At 45.6% G+C, this 19,166-nt stretch overlaps 2 protein-coding genes across 10 annotated transcripts in view; one reads left to right on the forward strand and one right to left on the reverse strand.

The window, feature by feature from the left end:
• Positions 1 to 16,557, forward strand: part of ZYG11A (zyg-11 family member A, cell cycle regulator) — an 89,417-nt gene extending 72,860 nt beyond the window's left edge. For 4 of the 5 annotated variants that reach the window (XR_013338950.1, XR_013338953.1, XR_013338952.1 and 1 more), the window contains one exon: positions 14,780 to 16,557. The gene's annotated coding sequence lies outside the window, so the exon portion shown is untranslated. The remainder of the gene's footprint in view (positions 1 to 14,779) is intronic. The other variant, XR_013338951.1, reaches the window with a different exon arrangement.
• ECHDC2 (enoyl-CoA hydratase domain containing 2) lies at positions 1,529 to 17,783 on the reverse strand. Of its 5 annotated transcripts, none has more exons than XM_077779779.1 (10): positions 17,559 to 17,783; positions 14,513 to 14,580; positions 14,345 to 14,432; positions 11,421 to 11,507; positions 10,532 to 10,621; positions 9,021 to 9,080; positions 8,619 to 8,806; positions 4,557 to 4,607; positions 3,017 to 3,064; positions 1,529 to 2,196 (listed from the first exon to the last, which is right to left on the reverse strand). In XM_077779779.1, the coding sequence occupies exons 1-10, from the start codon at positions 17,689 to 17,691 to the stop codon at positions 2,119 to 2,121; spliced, it is 891 nt and encodes a 296-aa protein (XP_077635905.1). In that variant the 5' UTR covers positions 17,692 to 17,783; the 3' UTR covers positions 1,529 to 2,118. The 5 variants fall into 5 exon arrangements, with proteins under 5 accessions (XP_077635905.1, XP_077635904.1, XP_077635903.1 ...); XM_077779778.1 differs by having other exon boundaries at positions 9,021 to 9,077; positions 10,532 to 10,624; positions 17,559 to 17,782; XM_077779777.1 differs by having other exon boundaries at positions 10,532 to 10,624; positions 17,559 to 17,782.
• Between the last annotated feature and the right edge of the window lie 1,383 nt (positions 17,784 to 19,166).

Genomic DNA, 19,166 nt, shown 5'->3' on the forward strand with positions numbered 1-19,166 from the left:
AAATCTTGATCCACCCAGGTTTTGATTTAAGTGGGATTGTGACCAAAACTGAGTGGAAGAGGAAAGGCCCGAAAAAGACTTTGCTCTAGATTTCAAGAGTGCTCTTACCTAGCATGAAGACAAGAGATATAATGGGCTTTTGAGAACCAGCCTCAACTGCAGTATAAACTATCAGACACTTCTGTTTGTGTCGTTTGCAAGCCTCCTCTATGGAACAGAGTATGAATTCCTTCCTTATTATTGACAACCAAGGAAATGTGTTTTGCCATTCATTTGTTTAAGTTTTCCAAAGAACAAAACTACTCCTTTTTGATTAGGAGCATATTTTCATACTAGATGTTTGTGCTTTAGCTGGCCAGACTTTTTTTTTTTAAGTTTGTAAGTTTGTTTGTTTGTTTATTTATTTGAGAGAGGGAGAGAGAATCCCAAGCAGATTCCTTGCTGTCAGTGCAGACCCTGATGTGGGGTTTGAACCCATGAACTGCGAGATCATGACCTGAGTCCATATTAAGGGCTGGTTGCTCAGTACCCCAAGCTGGCCCAACTCTTAACTGGAGTTCAGTGTACCATCTTTTGAAATCAAGCGAGGCTTATCCTTACTCTAAATCATATTCCAAATTCTTGCTCACCAGTGTCTCACTGGGTGAGGGGAATTTGTAATCTGTTTCCTTCCACAGTTCTGAAACAGCACTGTATTTTCTCTTTTCACTCTTTTGCATGATTCTAAAAGGCTGTCTTCAGTTCCTGACCTGGGTTCTAGTATTTTAGGACATTCTGTTACCAGATACTAACTCTTACTAATAGGAGGATGTGTGCTAGGAGCTAGTGCCTGTTGAGGCACCCCTTCAAGTTTTATTCATTCATAATAGTCCTTTGGTGTAGGTAAGTTGTATTCTCCCCATTTAACAGATGAGAAAAAGGAAGTTCAGTAACATTGTTACTTTCCTGAGTAGTTACAGCTAATGCATGGCTCCAGCTAATGTCGTTCATTCTGATTCTAAGGCCTGGGCTCCTCTGTTACTCTTCCTTCCAGGAAATGAGCACAGCCTTGGGCACACTTGTATTTAGCAGCAAATCAACACTGGTCTGTATCTGTGCCCTTGGTTTAGTGTCTCTAGACCTGTCCTCGACTGGGCAGTTGAGTTAAAGAATGATCATAAGGCCACAGCTTAAATGCAGCCTCCTGTTTTCCTACCTTGGTACAGGAGGAGGGCTCTGAGGCTTAGTGTGCGTATGTGTTTATCAGCCACCATCATTTCTAAGTGTCATCTTCTTGTTCACCTTCCATCATGCTGTTTCTCTTACCCTTCCTTTCCTTGCCTCAAATGCCTATTGAACCTTCAGGCTTCACTCCAGTGTTACCTGACCATTTCCTGACCCTTTATTCTCTCCTTCAGACTTAACTGCTCCCTTCTCAGTGCTCCTGAAGGCTATGTACTGTAGCCATCAAAGATTGCCTGCCACCCTGTAGGTTACAAAAAGTTTTTACAATGATGATTTCATTTTATTCTCACAAAAGCACTGTACATTAATAATAGCTCACATTTATTGAACATGAGGCATAGCCTTTTTTTTTTTAAACAGTTTCATTTTACAGATGAAAAAGATGAGGCACACAGTGAATAACTGTGTGAATAACTAGCAGAGCTAGGATCTGCAGTCTGATTCCTGATGCCTGTTCAACCATTACCAGGGTTTCTGTATTATCTCTATTGTATGGTGGAAGAAACTGGAAGGCTCTTACAACCTTTTCCTGTCTCTGGTGAGCACCCAATAACTGAGAGGCAGAGGTCAGGCCTGAGAGTCAATAATATAAAGACCCAGAGTGGTCTATTTTAATCCTTAGTTTACCATTTGAATAGTGAAAGACAGATTCTCCAAAGCTAACTTGACCCCAGTGATTACCTAGCCAGAATGAGGAATAATGAAGGTAGCAGTAGGTGGCATGGTAAATACCTTGGTATCAGATTCCATGCCAGTTGCTTCATATCTATCATTGTCCTTGTGAGGAAACTAAGGCTAGAGAGGTGAAATGATGAGAGCAGTCACATTGCAAATTATCTGTGTGGATCTTGCCCTTGAAGGCTTGCATCTCCCATACTTAAAGTTAAATGGGAGTCATTTGCCGACAAATCTGGGGAGCCGCTTCTCCCTGAAGGCTGCCATGCCCTCTAGCCGGTCCTGGGTGGGGATGTTCTGAAACAACAATACAGATTATTAATTTGGGGGTGGGGGAGCAACAGGGCCAGAGGCCAATAAAGACTTGCTGAAGCTTGCCCAGCCTATGGTAAGGTCAGAGTCCAACTCTTTTCATTGTTTCTGAACTCTGGTGATTGGCCAGGCAAAGGTATGGGCCTCAGTGGTTCCTTGGTCACCTGGGGGAGGCAGCCCACCTCTCTAGCCTCTGTGGCCCGTCACGTTAGTCTCTTGCACACTGCTTACATGCCTCCAGGGAGCTGATAGTCTGCAGGGGTCAGTTATGAGGCTGATCAGTAGAGAATGATTAAGTTTTGCAGTAAGAAATCTGGCTTTGGATCCTGGTGTGTAGCCAGTTTACACCAGGTTCTACAAGTCCCCAGACCCCTTGTTTAGGAGTATTTTAGTATTTGTTAACCTGGAGATTAGTATTTTTGACTACCCAAGGAGTCAAGAGCTAAATAAGTCATCCTTAGATACCCCNTATCGCAATGCCAGCCTGGCCTCTACAGAAGCCCCTGGTACAGAGACAGTAGAAGTGGTTCTTTGTCAGTTAACCTCTACCTGTGTACTCTGTGACTCTCTGTCCACTAAGTTGGGGCAGGATGTACCACCATTAGATGGCTGAGGAAACAGTTCCAGAGAGGCAGTGTGGTTTCCCTAGGACCATACCAGGCTAATTGTGGGAGGGAATGGCACAGAGTTTAACCCTTCAGGGTGGGAGGAACCTACTAAATTGGTCATGTATTACACAAGTCTTCCCATTCTGGCCTGGCCTCTGCTTGCAGGTATGTGTCAATTGATAGTAGTAGTCACGTACCTGGGCATAGCATATCCCTTCAATGGCCATCCCTGATGTGATGTCCACCTGTGAGAAAGAAGTGGTGCCTGGATCAGCCTGACCTTCTCCCACTCTGTCTGCGTGGGGTGCCAGCCCACCTTACTGCCTACACCATTTTCTACTGTTCATGGATTCCTCCAGCAAAGTTTACTGAGGCTTACTATATGCTAGTCCATATGAACAGAGATGAATATATAAAGAATTCCTTATCTGGAACACCATTTGTAACAGTGATAAAACAATACTGGGACAAAGCAGGGCTATGAGAACAGTGGGGTCGATTGCACTTGGCCTGGGGAGCTGAGGAAGTATGTGGAAGCTGTACATAGCCAGTGTTTCTTCCCATCTGTCTGCCTCTCCACACCTCCTGTCACTCCTGGTAAATGAACTTCACAGGCTTTCAGTTGCCTTGAGGAATAAGGCCCTGGGCCTTTATGGCCAGACCCCTGACAGCTTTCTAGTCTCTACTGCCCAGTGCTTACTGTTACTACCACTTATGAGCACCATTCTAAGAGAAATACCGTGTGTGTATAAATTCATTTACTTTTCAGAGCAAGGGTTATTATCTCTACTATACAACTTAGAAATGGGGCATAGAAAGGTCAAAGTCACAACTATATATGGAGAAGCAGGTCTTTGAACCCAGACAGTCTAGCATCAGAGCCCATGCCCCTAAGTTAATGTGCTTTGTAGTCTCACTCCCCCCTTACTGCCATTCAGTCAAGTTATTTATTTATACACCTCTATGCTCTTGCTCATACTCTTCCCTTTTTTTCTTTGAACCCTTATCCTACCCAAGGCCCAACTCTACAAAACATTCCCTAATCCAGCAATACCCAGCAGTAGCTGTGTCTGCTTGGTAACCCCCCCACCCTTCCCCCATTTTTAGTAATCTCTACACCCAGCGTGAGGATCAAGAGTTGCATACTTTATAGACTGAGCCAGCCAGGTACCCCTGCTTGGATTCCTTAACCTTGTACTAGTGACTGTGTCTGTACCTGCCCTTTTTCCCTACCTTGACGGGAGTGACCATATTTGACTTATCTCTGTGTTCCAGTTCTCAGCTCAGGTCTAGATTTAGTGTGTAATGAATGAGTTGATGAATAAGTTGATGTCTGAGGATGGATTAGTTGCATCCAAGGCATCACACCTTACCAACCACCAGCATAAACCCAGGAACATGTACTGGGAGCCACACAGACCTGCGTCCTTATTATTCATTTGCTCTGTGATCCTAGACCAGTCATTTACTCTTTATGAACCTCAAATTACTTTTCTCTCCAAGGGAAAGAGATGAGGGTAAAATGTAATTCAGAGTATCACCAGGCCAAACTTTCCATTTTGTGGGGGAGGGGGGGAGAACTAAGGCACAAAGAGAGGTCAGACTCCATGTCTGTTAGAAGATCTGGTTCCTGAGTTGTTTCTAGCTGTGCCCAGTTTGCATGAGCCATGAAAGCACTGCTTCCCAGCCATCCCACTGACTTTAGTGGACCCAAGTCCTGACCCAGAGTCTGCTTACCTCCATTCCTCTGTCAATGGCTACTTTGCTCAACCGCACAGCAATGGGTGCCTAGGGAAAAGAAAGGAAAAAAGACTTAGCTGAGAGGATTAATACTGATAGTTGAGGAGGAGATTTGGAATAAAGAGAGAGACCTATCTTCATAGTGGGGCAAGAATCATGCACAGGGAGGCAGGTCTGTATCAAGTTCCAGCTGTTTTGCTGTAACACTGTTAGTGTTAGTACTACTTCTCAGTTTGATACTCTTACCTATAATGAAGGAAGCCTGACTGATTCCTGACTCTCCCAAGTCTACCTGGGGTTCTTGTCATTTAACCCACCCCCCAGTGTGTATAACATGCTACTATTTACAAGTGTTTTCCCACTTACAGACTTGCTTAATGGTGCTACCCACCCTTCAAGGATGGTGCCATCTTTGAGGTTCAGAGAGGTGAAGCAGTTGGGCATGTTTGTCCAGAGTGTGGTAAAGCATGGATTTGATTCCCAGTCACCTTTATCACTGCTGCTCTGTTCACCTACCCATCCTGGCAAATGCAAGCCTCTCCTGCAAGCAGGTTTCACCCCAGGAGGATGGAAAAAAGGTCAAGATTAGGAACTTGGGCTTTGGGGTCTGACAGGCCTGGGTTGCAATCCCAAGGGGCGGTTTACACAGCCACTGGAAGCAGGTCCATCAGAGCAGCCACCTGCATTTCACTGGTCTTGCTTCCAATTAACTTGTGCCACCACAGGCCTGGCACTCCATCCTGGGCCTCACCTCAGGAAAAGAATGTATTTACTCCCTATATTGCTCCTATTACATTATTTGAAGTTTTTGTAAGTACAACTTAATCAGAAAAAGATTTGTAAAGTCTGTTAACATGGAAGCCATAAATGAAAAAGCTAGCTCCATAAACATGAATTACTTTATATTGGGGAAAAATACCATGAATAAAAGGCAAGAGTGAAAAACTAGGAAGATATATTTTGTGATAATTCTGACAGGCAAATGTCCTTGATTTACAAAGAGCTGGTATAATTTTTTAACAAATATTCACAAAGGTACGAAAAGGTAGTTCACAGCAAAGGAAATATGAACACAAAGGTTATTTAGTTTTACTGTTAAAGAAATGCAGCTTAAAACTCTGAGGTGTTCCTTTTCCCCTAAACTAGGTAAGTAGTAAGATGTTGGTGATGCCCACTGTTGGTGAGATTCAGGAAATGGGGATTTGCATACATTATTGATGGACTGAATTGGTACAGTATGTGCAGAATGTTAGATGGATACACATACTCATTGATGTTCCAAGTCCATGTAGGAATTCACCTTACAGATACACTACTCCTAAAAGTACATGAAGATGTTCAGTTCTGCACTCCAGCTATTTTGCAGTAGCAAAAAGCAACAAATGTTTATCATTAGAGTACTAGTTGAGTAATGACAGCACATCCATACCATGAATGAAAAGATGTGCAGTTGTTTTAAAAGAATGAGGTTGATAAGTATTTGCTGAAATGGGAAACTCTCCAAAATATTGAGTAAAAAAGTCAAGGGCTATACTAGTATGTATATTGTTACCTCATTTGTGTAAAAGATGTTGGTATGATGTACCTTTGGGGAGAAGGGTCAGGAGAATGGTAAACTTCACTTTTTGTTTTATACTTTTCCATACTGTTTGAATTCTTTACTATGCATAATTTCATGTTTTTTAAATGTCCCTTAGAACTGTATTAGCCTCTGCAAGTGTGTTCCTTGTCTCCTAAACCATCTTAAAGGAATTCAGATTTCTCTAGATATGTGAGTGTGCATTATATATATTCCTATATATACAATGAAAATTTCTGCAAGAGTATGTAAATTAACAGTGGCCGTTTCTGAGGAGGGCTTGGGGAATTGAGAGCTGTTTGGGGGACCACCTATCCTGGTTTGCCAGTGACTGAAGGGTTATTGGGACATGGGACTTTACTTTTAACTGAAACAGCCCTATGTAGACAAGGTCAACTGGGTCACCCTACTCTGGATTTTTTACCTTATGCCCTTATTCTTTTATTTGGTTCCCTAGTCTTGGTGGTTTATCCACTAGAGAGCAGCCATTTATCACACCATCCTTACATCCACCTGATTCGGGAACCTCATTCTGGGTACCCAGTAACTCGCCTAGAAGTTGAAGATTGGGATTAGTGATTGTAGACTAATTTTTATTAAGCTGGTGTCTTGGTATACAAAGCTACTTTTTAAAAAATTTCTTTGTAAATGTTTTACTTATTTTTGAGAGAGAGAGAGAGAGAGAGACACCGCATGAGTAGGAGAGGGTGAGAGAGAGAGGCAGACACAGAATCTGAAGACAGGCTCCAGGCTCTGAGCTAGGTGTCAGCACAGAGCCCGACGTGGGGCTCGAACCCACGAACCGCAAGATCATGACCTGAGCCCAAGTTGGACGCTCAACCAACTGAGCCACCCAGACGCCCCCAAAGCTACTTTTAAGTAATGAAATATAAGTAATTATATTAGAATACCATTGTTTCAGTATATTCAAATATCTGAAATCTGAATCCTCTTGAGATGAGCTCAAAGACTCTATTATTCAGTTTATGCAAAAAGCAACCCTACAGTCTACATGTCTTACTAGATAGGCCCCCCTCTGTGGAAGTGCAGTGAGCCATGCACTCCCTTGAGTTTTTTTGTGTTAGTTCAGACCTTTGTTTCAGTGCAATAGGAAGCTGGTAGCATTAGAATGGCCCAAATAACATCATCAACCTCCATTTGTACGTAATAAAGAAAAATTAAAGACAAAACAAATGCTTTCTTTTAAACCAACTCACTGTTAATTTTTTAAAGTTGTAGTCCTTACCCTCAAAGAGGGTAACAAGAGGGAGGATTATTTACATTTAAGGGAGACATAGTGTTTTTTAGAAATAAAATACTTCTTTTTGTGATTAATTCAAATACTTTTAGTATTAAAATGATAATATATGGTTAACAGTTTTATAAGCTTATCTTTGTTTTATAAATGTTTGTAAATTTTTGTGTTGGAAATGCATTAGGTATTTAAGTTTTAAAATTTTTGTATATATTCTGCACTCTTTAGAATACCAGTTTTTATATTGTATTTTGTATTGTGCAAAATAAGAGCCCATGTACCAGTATTGTCTTTTTTTTTTTCTGGTATTACAGTCACTTTTTGTGACCTTGATGAGCAAGTCACTTAACCTTTCTGGGTCTGTTATATCATAGATACAACAGGGATAATCAACTCAGCTGGATTGTACTAGTGATTAAGAGACTCTTAAAATACCTAGGGATTGTGTCTGATGGATAGGAAGTGCTCCATATGGGCCAAGTCTTTATAACTAAGTCTTTATAAAACCTAGCTCCGTGCCAAGCTTCTTTAATATGGAAACTCAGGACTTCTCTCTAGGTCCCCTGAGAGTAGTGAGAAGCCAGCGGTGAGAGGCTCTCCAGTTAGATTTTGGCTGTCCTGCTGAAGCCTTTGGGCCTGGCAGCTGGTAGGATTACAACTAGGCTGGAGGTGGGGTTTTTTGTTTTTTTTTTTTTACATTTATTTATTTTTGAAAGACAGAGACAGACCGTAAGTGGGAGAGGGGCAGAGAGAGAATGAGACACAGAATCTGAAGTAGGCTTTGAGCTGTCAGCACAGAGCCTGACGCAGAGCTTGAACTCACAAACTGTGAGATCATGATCCGAGCTGAAGTTGGGCACTAGGTACCCCCACCTAGCTGGAGCCTTACCACAGGTCCTACATGATACATGGGAATTTCTCCATGCAGTATGTTTGGAAAGATAAGCTGGTAGTTCTTTGTCTGCTTTAGAATCTTACTTTTTAGTTTTGGGGACATTTTATGGTAGGACTGTCTGATCTGATAGCTTCTAACCACATGTAGCTGTTAGCATTTCAAATGGGGGAAGTCGAACTAAGAAACTAAATTTTTAATTAGACTTAAATATAAGTCTTGTTAAGTGGCTCTTGGGTGGCCTCAGGACACACCCCCTGGCCTCCCCACAGGTGTGTACATACACACCCCCTCCCATAGCACAGGCCCTCCTGTGCTAGGCTGCTACCTCACCTGGGGCAGGATCTCCTGAGCCAGTGCTCTTGCCCGATGGTAGGCAGCATTGCCCTCCTCATTCTGGGGAACTGCGTGGTTCACCAGCCCCAGGTCTTGGGCCTGTGCACCACTCAGTCTTCGGCCTGTGAAGATGAGCTCCTTTGCCAGGCCCACCCCCAGACATCGAGGCAGCCTCTGAGTCCCACCTGCCAGGATGGATTAGGGGCGGTAAGTCGACATGGGATGTGGGAACCAAGAGAAGCCCAGTCTGGGAGTCAGCCAAGACTTCTCAGAGGAGCAGATTCTGAGTTAGGATGGAAGGGCAGAGCCTAGAGCACAAGGCAAAAGAGGGAAACGGGGAGTAACTTGGATAGAGTGGGAATGAGTAAGTGGAGAAGGATGGGTGCTGTGGGTAGTTACCTGCTCCTGGGAGGAGCCCTCGGGTGGTCTCAATCAGCCCCATGACAGCCGAGGAAGCTGCTTAAACAGAACAGAGTGAAGCACCCATGGTGTCCTGCAGTACCAATCCCCAGAGAGAAGAGTCATCTGCCCCTAGGCTCTGTTCACTCTCCAGCCAGCCACTTCTGTCATGGGCTGGCCGCAGCAGACCTCTTCAGACTCTGCCTTGGGAAGAGCCCTAGTCTGAAAGTCAGTAGGCCCAGGCCCTCATCCTACCTCCCCAGGCAGTGAAGGTATGCATCCAAGCAAATCTGCTTTCTGAGCCTCATTCATGGGTGGAAAAAATATGGTTACCCTTCTGCCATCATCAGAGAGCTGCTAAGGAGCAAATGAGGTAATGGTGCTTGTAACAAGGAAAAGGTTCTTGGAAGGTACCCAGTGCCTATTTGTGGGTTAATGGATTCTATGTCTCATGGACCCTTAGCTCTGGCCTGGCCTAGAGTATCATGACTCATGCTCACCCCACAGTTGCTCCTTCCAGCTTTTCATCAGCCTGAATATTTCGTTTCGGTCCACTTTTCCCGAGATCTACTTCCTCCAAGGAGCTCCCTTGAGTGTCCCAGCCCATAGGCTTCTCCTTAATTCCCTCATAGGCCATCTAACCATGCAGTCTGTCAGGAGGGAATGGCCAATAAATACTCCTGCCTATGAGGGGTTTTATATTAGAGATATAAAACCTCAGCCATCTACCCAAACCTGAAAGGTAGTTGCCCTAAATATGGGCACATGAGAAGCAGAATTGGAGCTATGACCTGACGTGGTATTTTGATACCTTTTCTTTGATATGTATCATGTAGATAAAAGCTACTTCCAGGAGTTACTTTCTAAATGCTACCTGGAGTGCCAGGAGAAAGCAGTGAAGGGAAGAGAGTAGTACCAGATAGCACTCAGACTTTCTGCCTCCAAGAAGGGCACACTAAGCAACAAATCAGTAAGCTTAAAGGCAATCAGTTACCTTTTTTTTATCCCCTCCTCCCACTCTTCAAAGTTCAACTGCTCTAAACAAGTATTGCAAACCTTGTACCAGTGAACCAGAGGACAATTTTTCTGCCCAGGTATGTTTGATTAGCTGGGCCAGTGACAAACTGCCCCATGGTTCATTGAGCAAACCATGACAAATAAAGCTGACATGCATAGAACCAGAAAGTTGAACAAGTAATCTTTGTCCCCAGTCTCCCCTCTCTGCACTCTTTTTGTTGATTGTCCTCTCACCAACTGCTGTGGGGTTGGTAGAAGCATTCCTGAGATGAAGGAGGCTGGTTCTGAGGGGTAACAGGTACTACAACAGTCAGTGGCCAGGCTGGGAGGGGAACCAGCTTCCTCTCAAACTTGCTTTGTATCCCTCATGTTACCTTTAGTTTTGCTGTTAACTGGAAAGTTCAGAGCAGTGTCTAACTTTGCAGAATCCCCAGACTTACCCTGTTATACTTCTACTTCCCTTCTCACCCTGTCCCACCTCTTCTGCCCAGTACCTGCTACTCGGAGGTCACAGGCCAGGGCAAGTTCCAGGCCTCCACCCAAGGCAAACCCGTCCATAGCTGCAATAGTGGGCGCAGGGAAGGCTGCTGTGGAAATGAAGAAGGGCTCAGTCTGTGAGGCCCGAGCAGGACCAGAGCAGGGACTCAAGGTTGGAGAGGGGCTATCTGGTTGGGACAGAGGGCCTCATGGGTCCTAGGTTTGGAACCTTACCTGGTATCTTAGCCAGGTTATCTTAGAAATTGGTTTTTCTATTGGGGAAAGGTGGGAAATTAGCTGGGTTACTGGGTGGGGAGATGGGCTGAATGATTCCTGCTCAGGCCCACTTTCCTGCTGGCCTCCTCGAGACCAGCCTTTCTGCTCTCCCCCCAAGTTCTGTGTGCCAAGCCCTGTGCTGGGTGCTTAAAACAGAATTGAATAGATACAGGGAAGGCAGACCTGTACACAGGCAGTGATGACGCATGGTAATCAGTGCTCTGATAAAGAAAACTTGAAGAACTTTGAGTAAAAGGTTCAGGTGGCCAAGGAGGGATATTCCAGGCGAAAAGAACAGTAGTTGTCAAAGCCCGAAGGCATGCAGCCTGAAATGTGACTCAACTGGAATAACTGGGCTTGAACCCTGAGGGTAGAATGGTGATAGGGTCAGAATTAGCAGGACACAAAGGCTGAGAGCCAGAGCTCCCTCTGGGAGAAATGCCCTCTGGACCTTCTTGTTACTTTCCTCCTGGTAGAATTCCTTGGGCCATTCCTCCTGGGAGAGCCATCTGTCCACAGAGCTTACAACAGAAACTGTCCTCTCTTTACAGTAGAGGATGGTGGGTGGGATGGGGCTGGGATCAGCAGGGCCCCTGAATGCCCTCCTCCAACCCACTTCAAGACCCTCACCAATCTCATTCATCAGGCCTCGGAGTCGCTGGACAAAGATGCCCACTTCCGCCTCACTCATCTGCTCCCGCTCCTTCAGGTCTGCACCTGCAGATAGTGAGGGGTTAGTGACAGCCCTTGGGAAATGACCTATTACTGAATCCCAGGCTGTTAAAGGATCCAGCAAAGGAGACTTGAGAAACAGGCAGAGAGGAGGGCAAAACATCAGAGGAAGGCATTGGCAAGGAAGCCAGGGAGGAAAGGGCGGGGTGGTGTGTCAAAAAAGGACAGGTGCAACAACAACAAAAATATAAGTTGGGTTTCATTGGAATTAAAAACTTTTGTGCATCAAAGGACACTATCAAGAGAGTGAAAAGACACCCCACGGAATGAAGAATATACTAGTAAATTACATATCTGATAAGGCATTAATATCTAGGATACATAAGGAACTCCTAGAATTCAACAACAAAAACCACAAAGGACAAAGGACTTAAATAGACATTTCTTCCAAGAAGATATATACAGATGGGCATTAAGCACAAGAAAGATGTTCAACATCATTAGGCATTAGGGGAATGTAAATCAAATCCACAATGAGGAACTAACTTTACCTTAGGATGATTATTATTAAAAAAAACCCACAGAAACAGAAAGCAAGTGTTGGCATAGATGTGGAGAACCCTGCATTGCTGGTGGGAATGTGAAATGACATGGCTGCTGTGGAGAACATGTTGGCAGTTCCTCAAAAAGTTATTCATAGAATTACTATATGACCTCGCAGTTCTACCCTTAAAAGATTTAAAAGCAGACTCAAACAGAGACTTGCATACCAGTTTTCATAACAGCATTATTCACAATAGCCAAAAGGTGTAAACAACCCAGGGCCCATCAAGATAGATAAAACACAGTATAAATACAATGGGATATGATTCAGCCATAAAAAGGAATGAAGTTCAGACACGTTACACTATTGGTGGACCTTGAGGATATTATGCTAAGTAAAAAAAGTCAGATACAAAAGGACAAATGTATGATTCCACTTGTGTGAGGTATCTAGAATAGGCAAACTCACAGAGATAGAAAGTAAAACAGAGATTATCAGGGGCCAGTGTGGGGAGGAGGAAGAGAGAGGGATTGCTTAATACAGAATTTGGGATGATGAAAGATTTTTGGAATTGGACGGTGGTGATACTTGCATGGCCATGTGAATGTACTCAGTGTCACTTTATTTTATACTTAAAAATGGTTAAAATATAAACTCTGTGTAAAATATTTATTTACCACAATTTTAAATATATACAATAATACTTAAAATGTATTATTTCTTGGGACGCCTAGGTGGCTCAGTCAGTGGGCATCCAACTTCAGTTCAAGTCATAATCTCATGGTTCATGGGTTCAAGCCCCACATCAGGCTCCATACTGATAGTATGTGAGCCTGCTTCGGATTCTCTCTCTTCTCCTTCTCTCTGTGCCCCTCCCCCACCCATGCTTTTTTCTCTCTCTAAATAAATAAATAAACAAAAAAAACATTAAAAGTATATTATTTCTTCCCAGTTTTATTGAGAAATAATTGACATTGATTTTTTAAGGTTTATTTATTTTGAGAGAGAGTGCAGGAGAGCGGGGAAGGGGCAAAGAGAAAAGGAGAGAGAGAATCCCAAGCAGACTCTGTGCTGTCAGCCCAGAGCCCAATGTGGGACTCAGTTCCACAACCCTAAGATCATAACCCAAGCTGAAACCAAGAGTCGGACGCTTCACCAACTGAGCCACCCAGGAGCCCCGATATATTACTTTGTAATAGGAGGGGGTCAGTGTAGTCCAAGGAGACTATGCAGTCAAGATGAGAGAACTGACAAGAGGTGCAGGATACAGTGGGATGGAAGTGGGCAAGGACTTTGGTGAGAGTAGTATCATGGTGGAGTCATCAAGGGCTAGATGGCAGGGGCCTGAGGTGGCAGTAGGGAATGAATATATTTTCTTCATGTCTGAAACTATAGAATTCAGAGCTGAGAGCCCTTGCATGTCTTTGATTAGTTCCAGCCCCTCAAAGGCAGATGGAGAAACCGAGGCCAGAGAGGGTTAGGGACTACCCCAGGATTTCAGAGCAAGTCAGGGACAGATCCAGACCTCCTGCAGCAACCACCTCCCCCATTTCCCTGTGCTTAGCTAGGCTAGTGGGGCTCCTGGGACCTTGATAGAGAAGGTCAGACAGGGGAGAGTGAGGCCCTCATCCACGGCAGCTGGGGCAGGCAGACCTGCATACTTGTCCTGCCAGGGAAGACCCCAAAATGGCCACTGCGATCCCAACAGCTCAGACCTAGAGACTGAGCCATATCACCTTGAAATTCCCTGTTCTCCCATCCTACCCATCCATGGCCTCTTCTCGCCTCCCCAGTGACTCCTGCTATCCCTTCCCCAGTCACCCTAGAGTGGGTTCTTAGTTCAGCTCAGTGTATCTCTCACTCACTTGCTTCTTGTTGTGGGGGTGTGAGTCAGTGTTTTGTGTCTATGAAACAGAAGTTCGTGAAGCTTGCCCTATTGTGAGGACCAAATCGTCCAGGGGCAGTTGGAGAGTTCTGGTGACAGGAACTGAGATCTTGTGAGTGGGCAAAGGGGCACAGAGTTCCATCTTGGCCACAGATCTTGTGAATGTCACAGGACTCGGTTTCCTCATTTCCTTAGTGAAGCGTCAGAACAGAGCATGGTGTAGCAGAAAGAATAAGGATTTGAGGTCAGAGGGGCCAAGTTGAAACTGAATTCTATTCTACCTCTTACTAGCTGTGTAACACCAGGCAAGGCATTTTACCCCTGAGTATTGAGTTCATATCTATAAAAATGGGAATAATAAGTCCTATGCTAGAGCTGACCTAAGCCCCGACCCCCTGTAGGCTGGTGGAAACCCTGCTGAGCCCTGGGGTAGAGGCAGGAGAGGAAACCCACCTGCACAGAACACACCCTTCACTCCACTTCTGAATAGCAGAACACGCACTTGCTGGTCCTCCCGCAGCTGGGCCAGAGCTTCCAGAAGCTGCAGAGGAGACCTTGTCAGGTATCTCCCAGCCCAGCCCTAGCCCAGCCCCCACGCACCCTGGTGTTGCCCTTTCTCACCTCACGGACCAAGACGTTCCCCAGTGCATTGCGGGCACTTGGTCTGTTCATCAGAATCTCCGTGATTCCTGCAGGTGACAGAGCAGCGTTGGGTGAGCCGGCTGGCCTGCTCACTCCCGAGCTGGGGCCTGGAGGCAGCCGCCTGGCTTCTTGGCGACCTCTACCCTTGATGAGCAGTGTGACTTAGGGCAAGTCACAGACATCCAGGCTTCAGTTTCCCTGACCATAAAACGGAGAGAATAACCCCTTGCTCTTTCTGCCTCACAGAAGAAGTGGAAGGGCTTGCAAACCCCATGGAGCAACATGGAAAGAAGGACAACAATGACCACTGCATTGGTTCCTGCCTGCTTCTGCCATTATGATACCCACACCCACCAGGTGAGTCAGGAGGGCTTTCACATGTTCATCTGCCCCTTCTTTCTTTCCACACCTCCTGTGTGCCTGCCTCTGGTATACCCAGAACTGCCCTGCATATTTGGCTAGCCCAGAACTATCCCCTGAGCTCTAAGCCTGAATATACAATTGCCACTTCACATCTTGACCAATCTGTTAAAAAAATGATCAGTCTTTTCTCCTGTTCTCTTTGTGAGCAAATGATCTATCAACTTAGAAGTCAGTTCTGTAGCTCCCTCTTCCTCACCCATGGAATTTACTCAGGCTCCAATGCCAGTTCAACATCTTAAATACATCTCAGATCTTTCTAATATCCCTCCTTGCAGCCAGTAAACTGGTATGGGCTCTTCCCTCTGCTTTATGGATCACCCAAAATTGGCCCTCCTGCCTTCGGTCTTACTCCCCCTCCCTACTCCGTATTCATTCCCTCATTTGGGTCAGGGTCCTCTTTCTAACCCAAATCCAACTATGTCCCTCCCTTTCCCTTTACACCAAAATTAAGTCAAATTCCTTAATACCACCCAAAGATGCCCCCCTTTCCCTAACATGGCCATTGAATCCCACTCTGGCCTCAACTCACCCCCTCCAATCTAGGCCACTTGTAGGGAAGAGAGACCAGTTCTGGGCAAGGGCTCAAATACTTTCGTACCTTCTTGGCTGTATCCCCTCCTGTGTTTACCCATCCTTTGGCCTTCACAGACCTGTTATTATTGTCCCCCAAGGTCCTGAGCCTTGTCTCTGAAATAAGCAGTATTTATTAAGATGGCATTCTCAGTGTGAGTTAATCTGAGACACAGGGAAGGGACAATAAAAGTTTTGGGGCTCTCAAGGGACAGGGTTCCCAGTCAGGAGTTAGAGAACTGTAGTTCAAGACAGAAATCTGTAACATTCAGACTAGGTGGGCTTCCTTAGCCTCCCCAGAAACCTTCAAAGAGTTCTTTGAGCCCAACAGGTCTGGAGGTCCCACAGAACTCAGATGTCCCCAAGGTCTTCTCCAGCTCTGGTGCTCCATGAAAGAAAATGCTGCAACTCTGGGGAAGGGAAACTCTGGTAGAGACAAAGAAACCACATCAGAGGGATTGAGGAAAACCGTCTAGAGGTCCAACATCTTTGTGGCAGATAGACCCTAGAGTGGGCCCCATCTTCATATCCTCAATAATCTCCTTGCCTGGAGTGTGGGCAGGGCCATGTGAATGGCTTCTAACCAACAGAATACAGCTAAGCTCATAAAATGTCATTTCCAAGATTAAGGTTTAATGATATGGCAGAGGTGATGAGATATCCGTTCCATAATTAGGTTACAATGTATATAAGGCTCTGTCTTGCTAGGACACAGTAGAGACACTAGTGGACCTACAGAGAGGGTCATGCGGTAAGGAACTATAGACTTGGCAAGGAATTACATGCGGAGGAGCTGAGAGAGACCCCCCAGGCGAACAGGAAGAAAAGAGGTCTTCAGTCCCACAACCACAGGAAGTGATTTCTATCAATGGGAGGAGCTTGGAAGCAGATCTCTCCCTAGTCAAGCCTATGATGAGACCATACCCCTGGCCAGTTCTTGGATTGTGGCCTTGTAAAATGCCAAAGTAGAGAACCCAAATACATTGTGCTTGGACTTCTGATGTACAGAAACTATAACAAATGTGTGTCATTTTAAGCAATAAAGTTTGTGGTAATTTGTTATGTGGCACTATCCTGATATTGATAGAAACTTTCCTCTATCCTCTTCACTTTCCTGTTCCGTCTTTCCTTTTTTCTGGCTGACTCTCTCCCATGTTTCATCTTTATCCCCTCTCTCCATCTTTATCTCCTTCTTTCAGAATACAAATGGGGTGCTTGTCTCATGTCACAGTTTAGTCATATACTAGTTCCATTGACCTTGGGCAAGTTGCTTTACCCTCTGGCCTTCAATTTCCTAATCCGTAAATAGAAATAATAAAATGGGGGCCGCCTGGGTGGCTCAGTCGGTTAAGCGGCTAACTTCGGCTCAGGTCATGATCGCACGTTTCTTTCGTGAGTTCGAGCCCCATTTTGAACTTAGGGCTGGGTGTGAAGCCTACTTAGGGAAAAATAAGTTCTCTGCCAGTGACCAGCGCGAACTTTCTCCTTTGACTTAAAAGGGCGCAAAAGTCGGCCAGCCACAGCAGAGCCAGAGCGCGTGGAGACTTGCCCAGCTCTTTGCACCTCCTCTGCTCTCCTCCCTTCTCATTATTCCCTGCATGGCGAGCCCGATTGGCTCCGCCGCCTCGGCCCTCTGGAAACTAGCCAGGACTCTTGGCCGAAGGGACAGCAGGCCTTTTAAAGTTACTGGTATGGAAGCGGTGAGGGGTGGGGGGTGCTGGCGCTTAGTCCTATCACTGAGCGAGTCCCTGCCCCTAGAGTTCCATCTCAATTAGGGCCCAGGCGGCTAGTAACGTGGTCACCCACCTCCAGGGCCTTAGGAAGGCTTGGGGAGCCTTGACTGGGAAACTGCACATTCGGGATCAAATCCCTAAACACAGGGAGCAACCCGCCTTCCCCCTACTGGTCTGTGTTTCTGTATGTAGTGGGCGCTCTGGCCATGGTTTCGGACCCGTCCGGTCGCAACAGCGCCAGGAGCCCGGTTCGGACCCGTCCGGTCGCCTCCTGGGCGCTCCCGCGACAGCGCACTTACCTTGGTCGGGACCCGCCAGGGCGCGCACTTGGATCTCCGGGTCCGCAGCCGCCCCATCGGAGGCGCAGCTGCGGGTCTGAAGGGATCTCCAGGGACGTGGAAGGCGCCGGACACTGGTCAGGGCTCGCAGCATCTGGGCGCAGGCTGGGAAGGTGCCAAGGGCCCCTCCACGGCTCCCTCCTCTCTCACTGAGCTTGCAGCCGCGCTCCCAGGTTTCCGCAAACTGCTCCACCTATGGGCGGAGAGCACAACGCGGTCCTTTGTGCCTCTTGCCTCGTAGAGATCTGGCCCCCCGGCTTGGTAAAGCCCAGCTCCACTGTGTGATTTGGTGCAAGGATGTTAACCTCTTTAAGTGTCAGAGTTTTAATCAGTAAAGCGGGGGTAATAATAGTGACTACTGTCAAAGATAAAGGGGGAGACTAGTTAAAGTAGTGAGAACAGATGATGTACTACTGCAAATGGGAAGTGTCCTGTGTGAACTGAACTCAACTTCCATTTGTACAGAGGTGCCTGAGAATTTTAAAGGAAGAAAGAGAAATAGGTTCACAAGTGAACCGGGCTTGTGAAAAACTAACAAAAATCAGGAAAGGCATTTGGCTACATGAAACCCATCTGGGTTAGCTATCCAATCTCAGGCTTATCCAACCTTAGGCTCCCACAGAGACTGTGGGTCACAGGCAGGGCTGGGGTGGGGGTACTGTCTTCAGGTGTTGGTTGGAACAAGCAGTAAATTCTTTTGGCAGTGCTGACCTTAAAAATAAAAGCTATTTCACCAGAAAAATAGGTTTAGTTGGGAATAGCAGAGAATTGCAATTTGGGACAAACAAGCCACAGGAAAAAACAGGCTAGTCTCACAGGGAAAATCATATATTATGGAGAAGTTCAGAGGGGTTTTTTAAAAATGTTTATTTATTTTTGAGAGAGAGAGAGGGAGACACAGAACCCAAAGCAGGCTCCAGGTTCTGACTATCAGCACAGAGCCTGACACAGGGCTTGACTTCATGAACCATGAGGTCATGACCTGAGCTGAAGTCGGATGCTTAGTTAGCTGGCTGCGCCGCCCAGGAAACCCAGGAGGGGTTGTTTTAAAACCAAAACCCATTGGAAAAAAGCAAGAGACCAGAATGATCACAGTTTCTCATCGGCTGAGCTCCTTACCTACTGGATTTCTTCTAGGAAATACAACGTACATCCTCTCCTGTTGGGTCTATAATTGACAATTTTTCCTGTACTTGATATCTAGTGGTATGGCATGAGAGCTTCTCCTTCTGGCCTCTGGACTGCATTTTAGTGAGGGTTTCCTTTATTAATTTCTACAGCTGGCTTAAGTTTTCTCCTCTAGGCACTCTAAAGGGGCCTAGGGTCATTTTAGGAATGTGGCCTTGAGCTGCTAGAAACTATGTTAGTGTTTAAGTCGCTGTAGGCAAAGGTTGAAGCCTAGTAGAGAAGTGGGCTCAGAGGAGCATAGCTAGAGTTTGGTCAAGAAGAGAATCTTTGTCACTGTGTCATAGTGGTATTATGATGATTGAATGGGTGTGTGTGTGTGTGTGTGTGTGTACCTTGTTTGTTATTCCATTTTAAAAATGTCATTTCATTTATTCATTCTGA

The sequence above is a fragment of the Crocuta crocuta genome, unplaced genomic scaffold (genome assembly GCF_008692635.1).
Source record: "Crocuta crocuta isolate KB4526 unplaced genomic scaffold, BGI_CrCroc_1.0 scaffold168, whole genome shotgun sequence".
Lineage (NCBI taxonomy): Eukaryota > Metazoa > Chordata > Mammalia > Carnivora > Hyaenidae > Crocuta > Crocuta crocuta.

Bases quoted from the DNA above. Each gene is read 5' to 3' on its own strand.
- ECHDC2 (XM_077779777.1), bottom strand. From the start codon at position 17,691: ATGCTGCGAGCCCTGACCAGTGTCCGGCGCCTTCCACGTCCCTGGAGA. The intron at 11,508-14,344 runs GTGGGTTTCCTC...CACTATCTGCAG, and splicing joins GAAGGGTGTGTTCTGTGCAG to GTGCAGACCTGAAGGAGCGG. The intron at 10,625-11,420 runs GTGAGGGTCTTG...TCATTTCCACAG, and splicing joins AGGCCTGATGAATGAGATTG to CAGCCTTCCCTGCGCCCACT.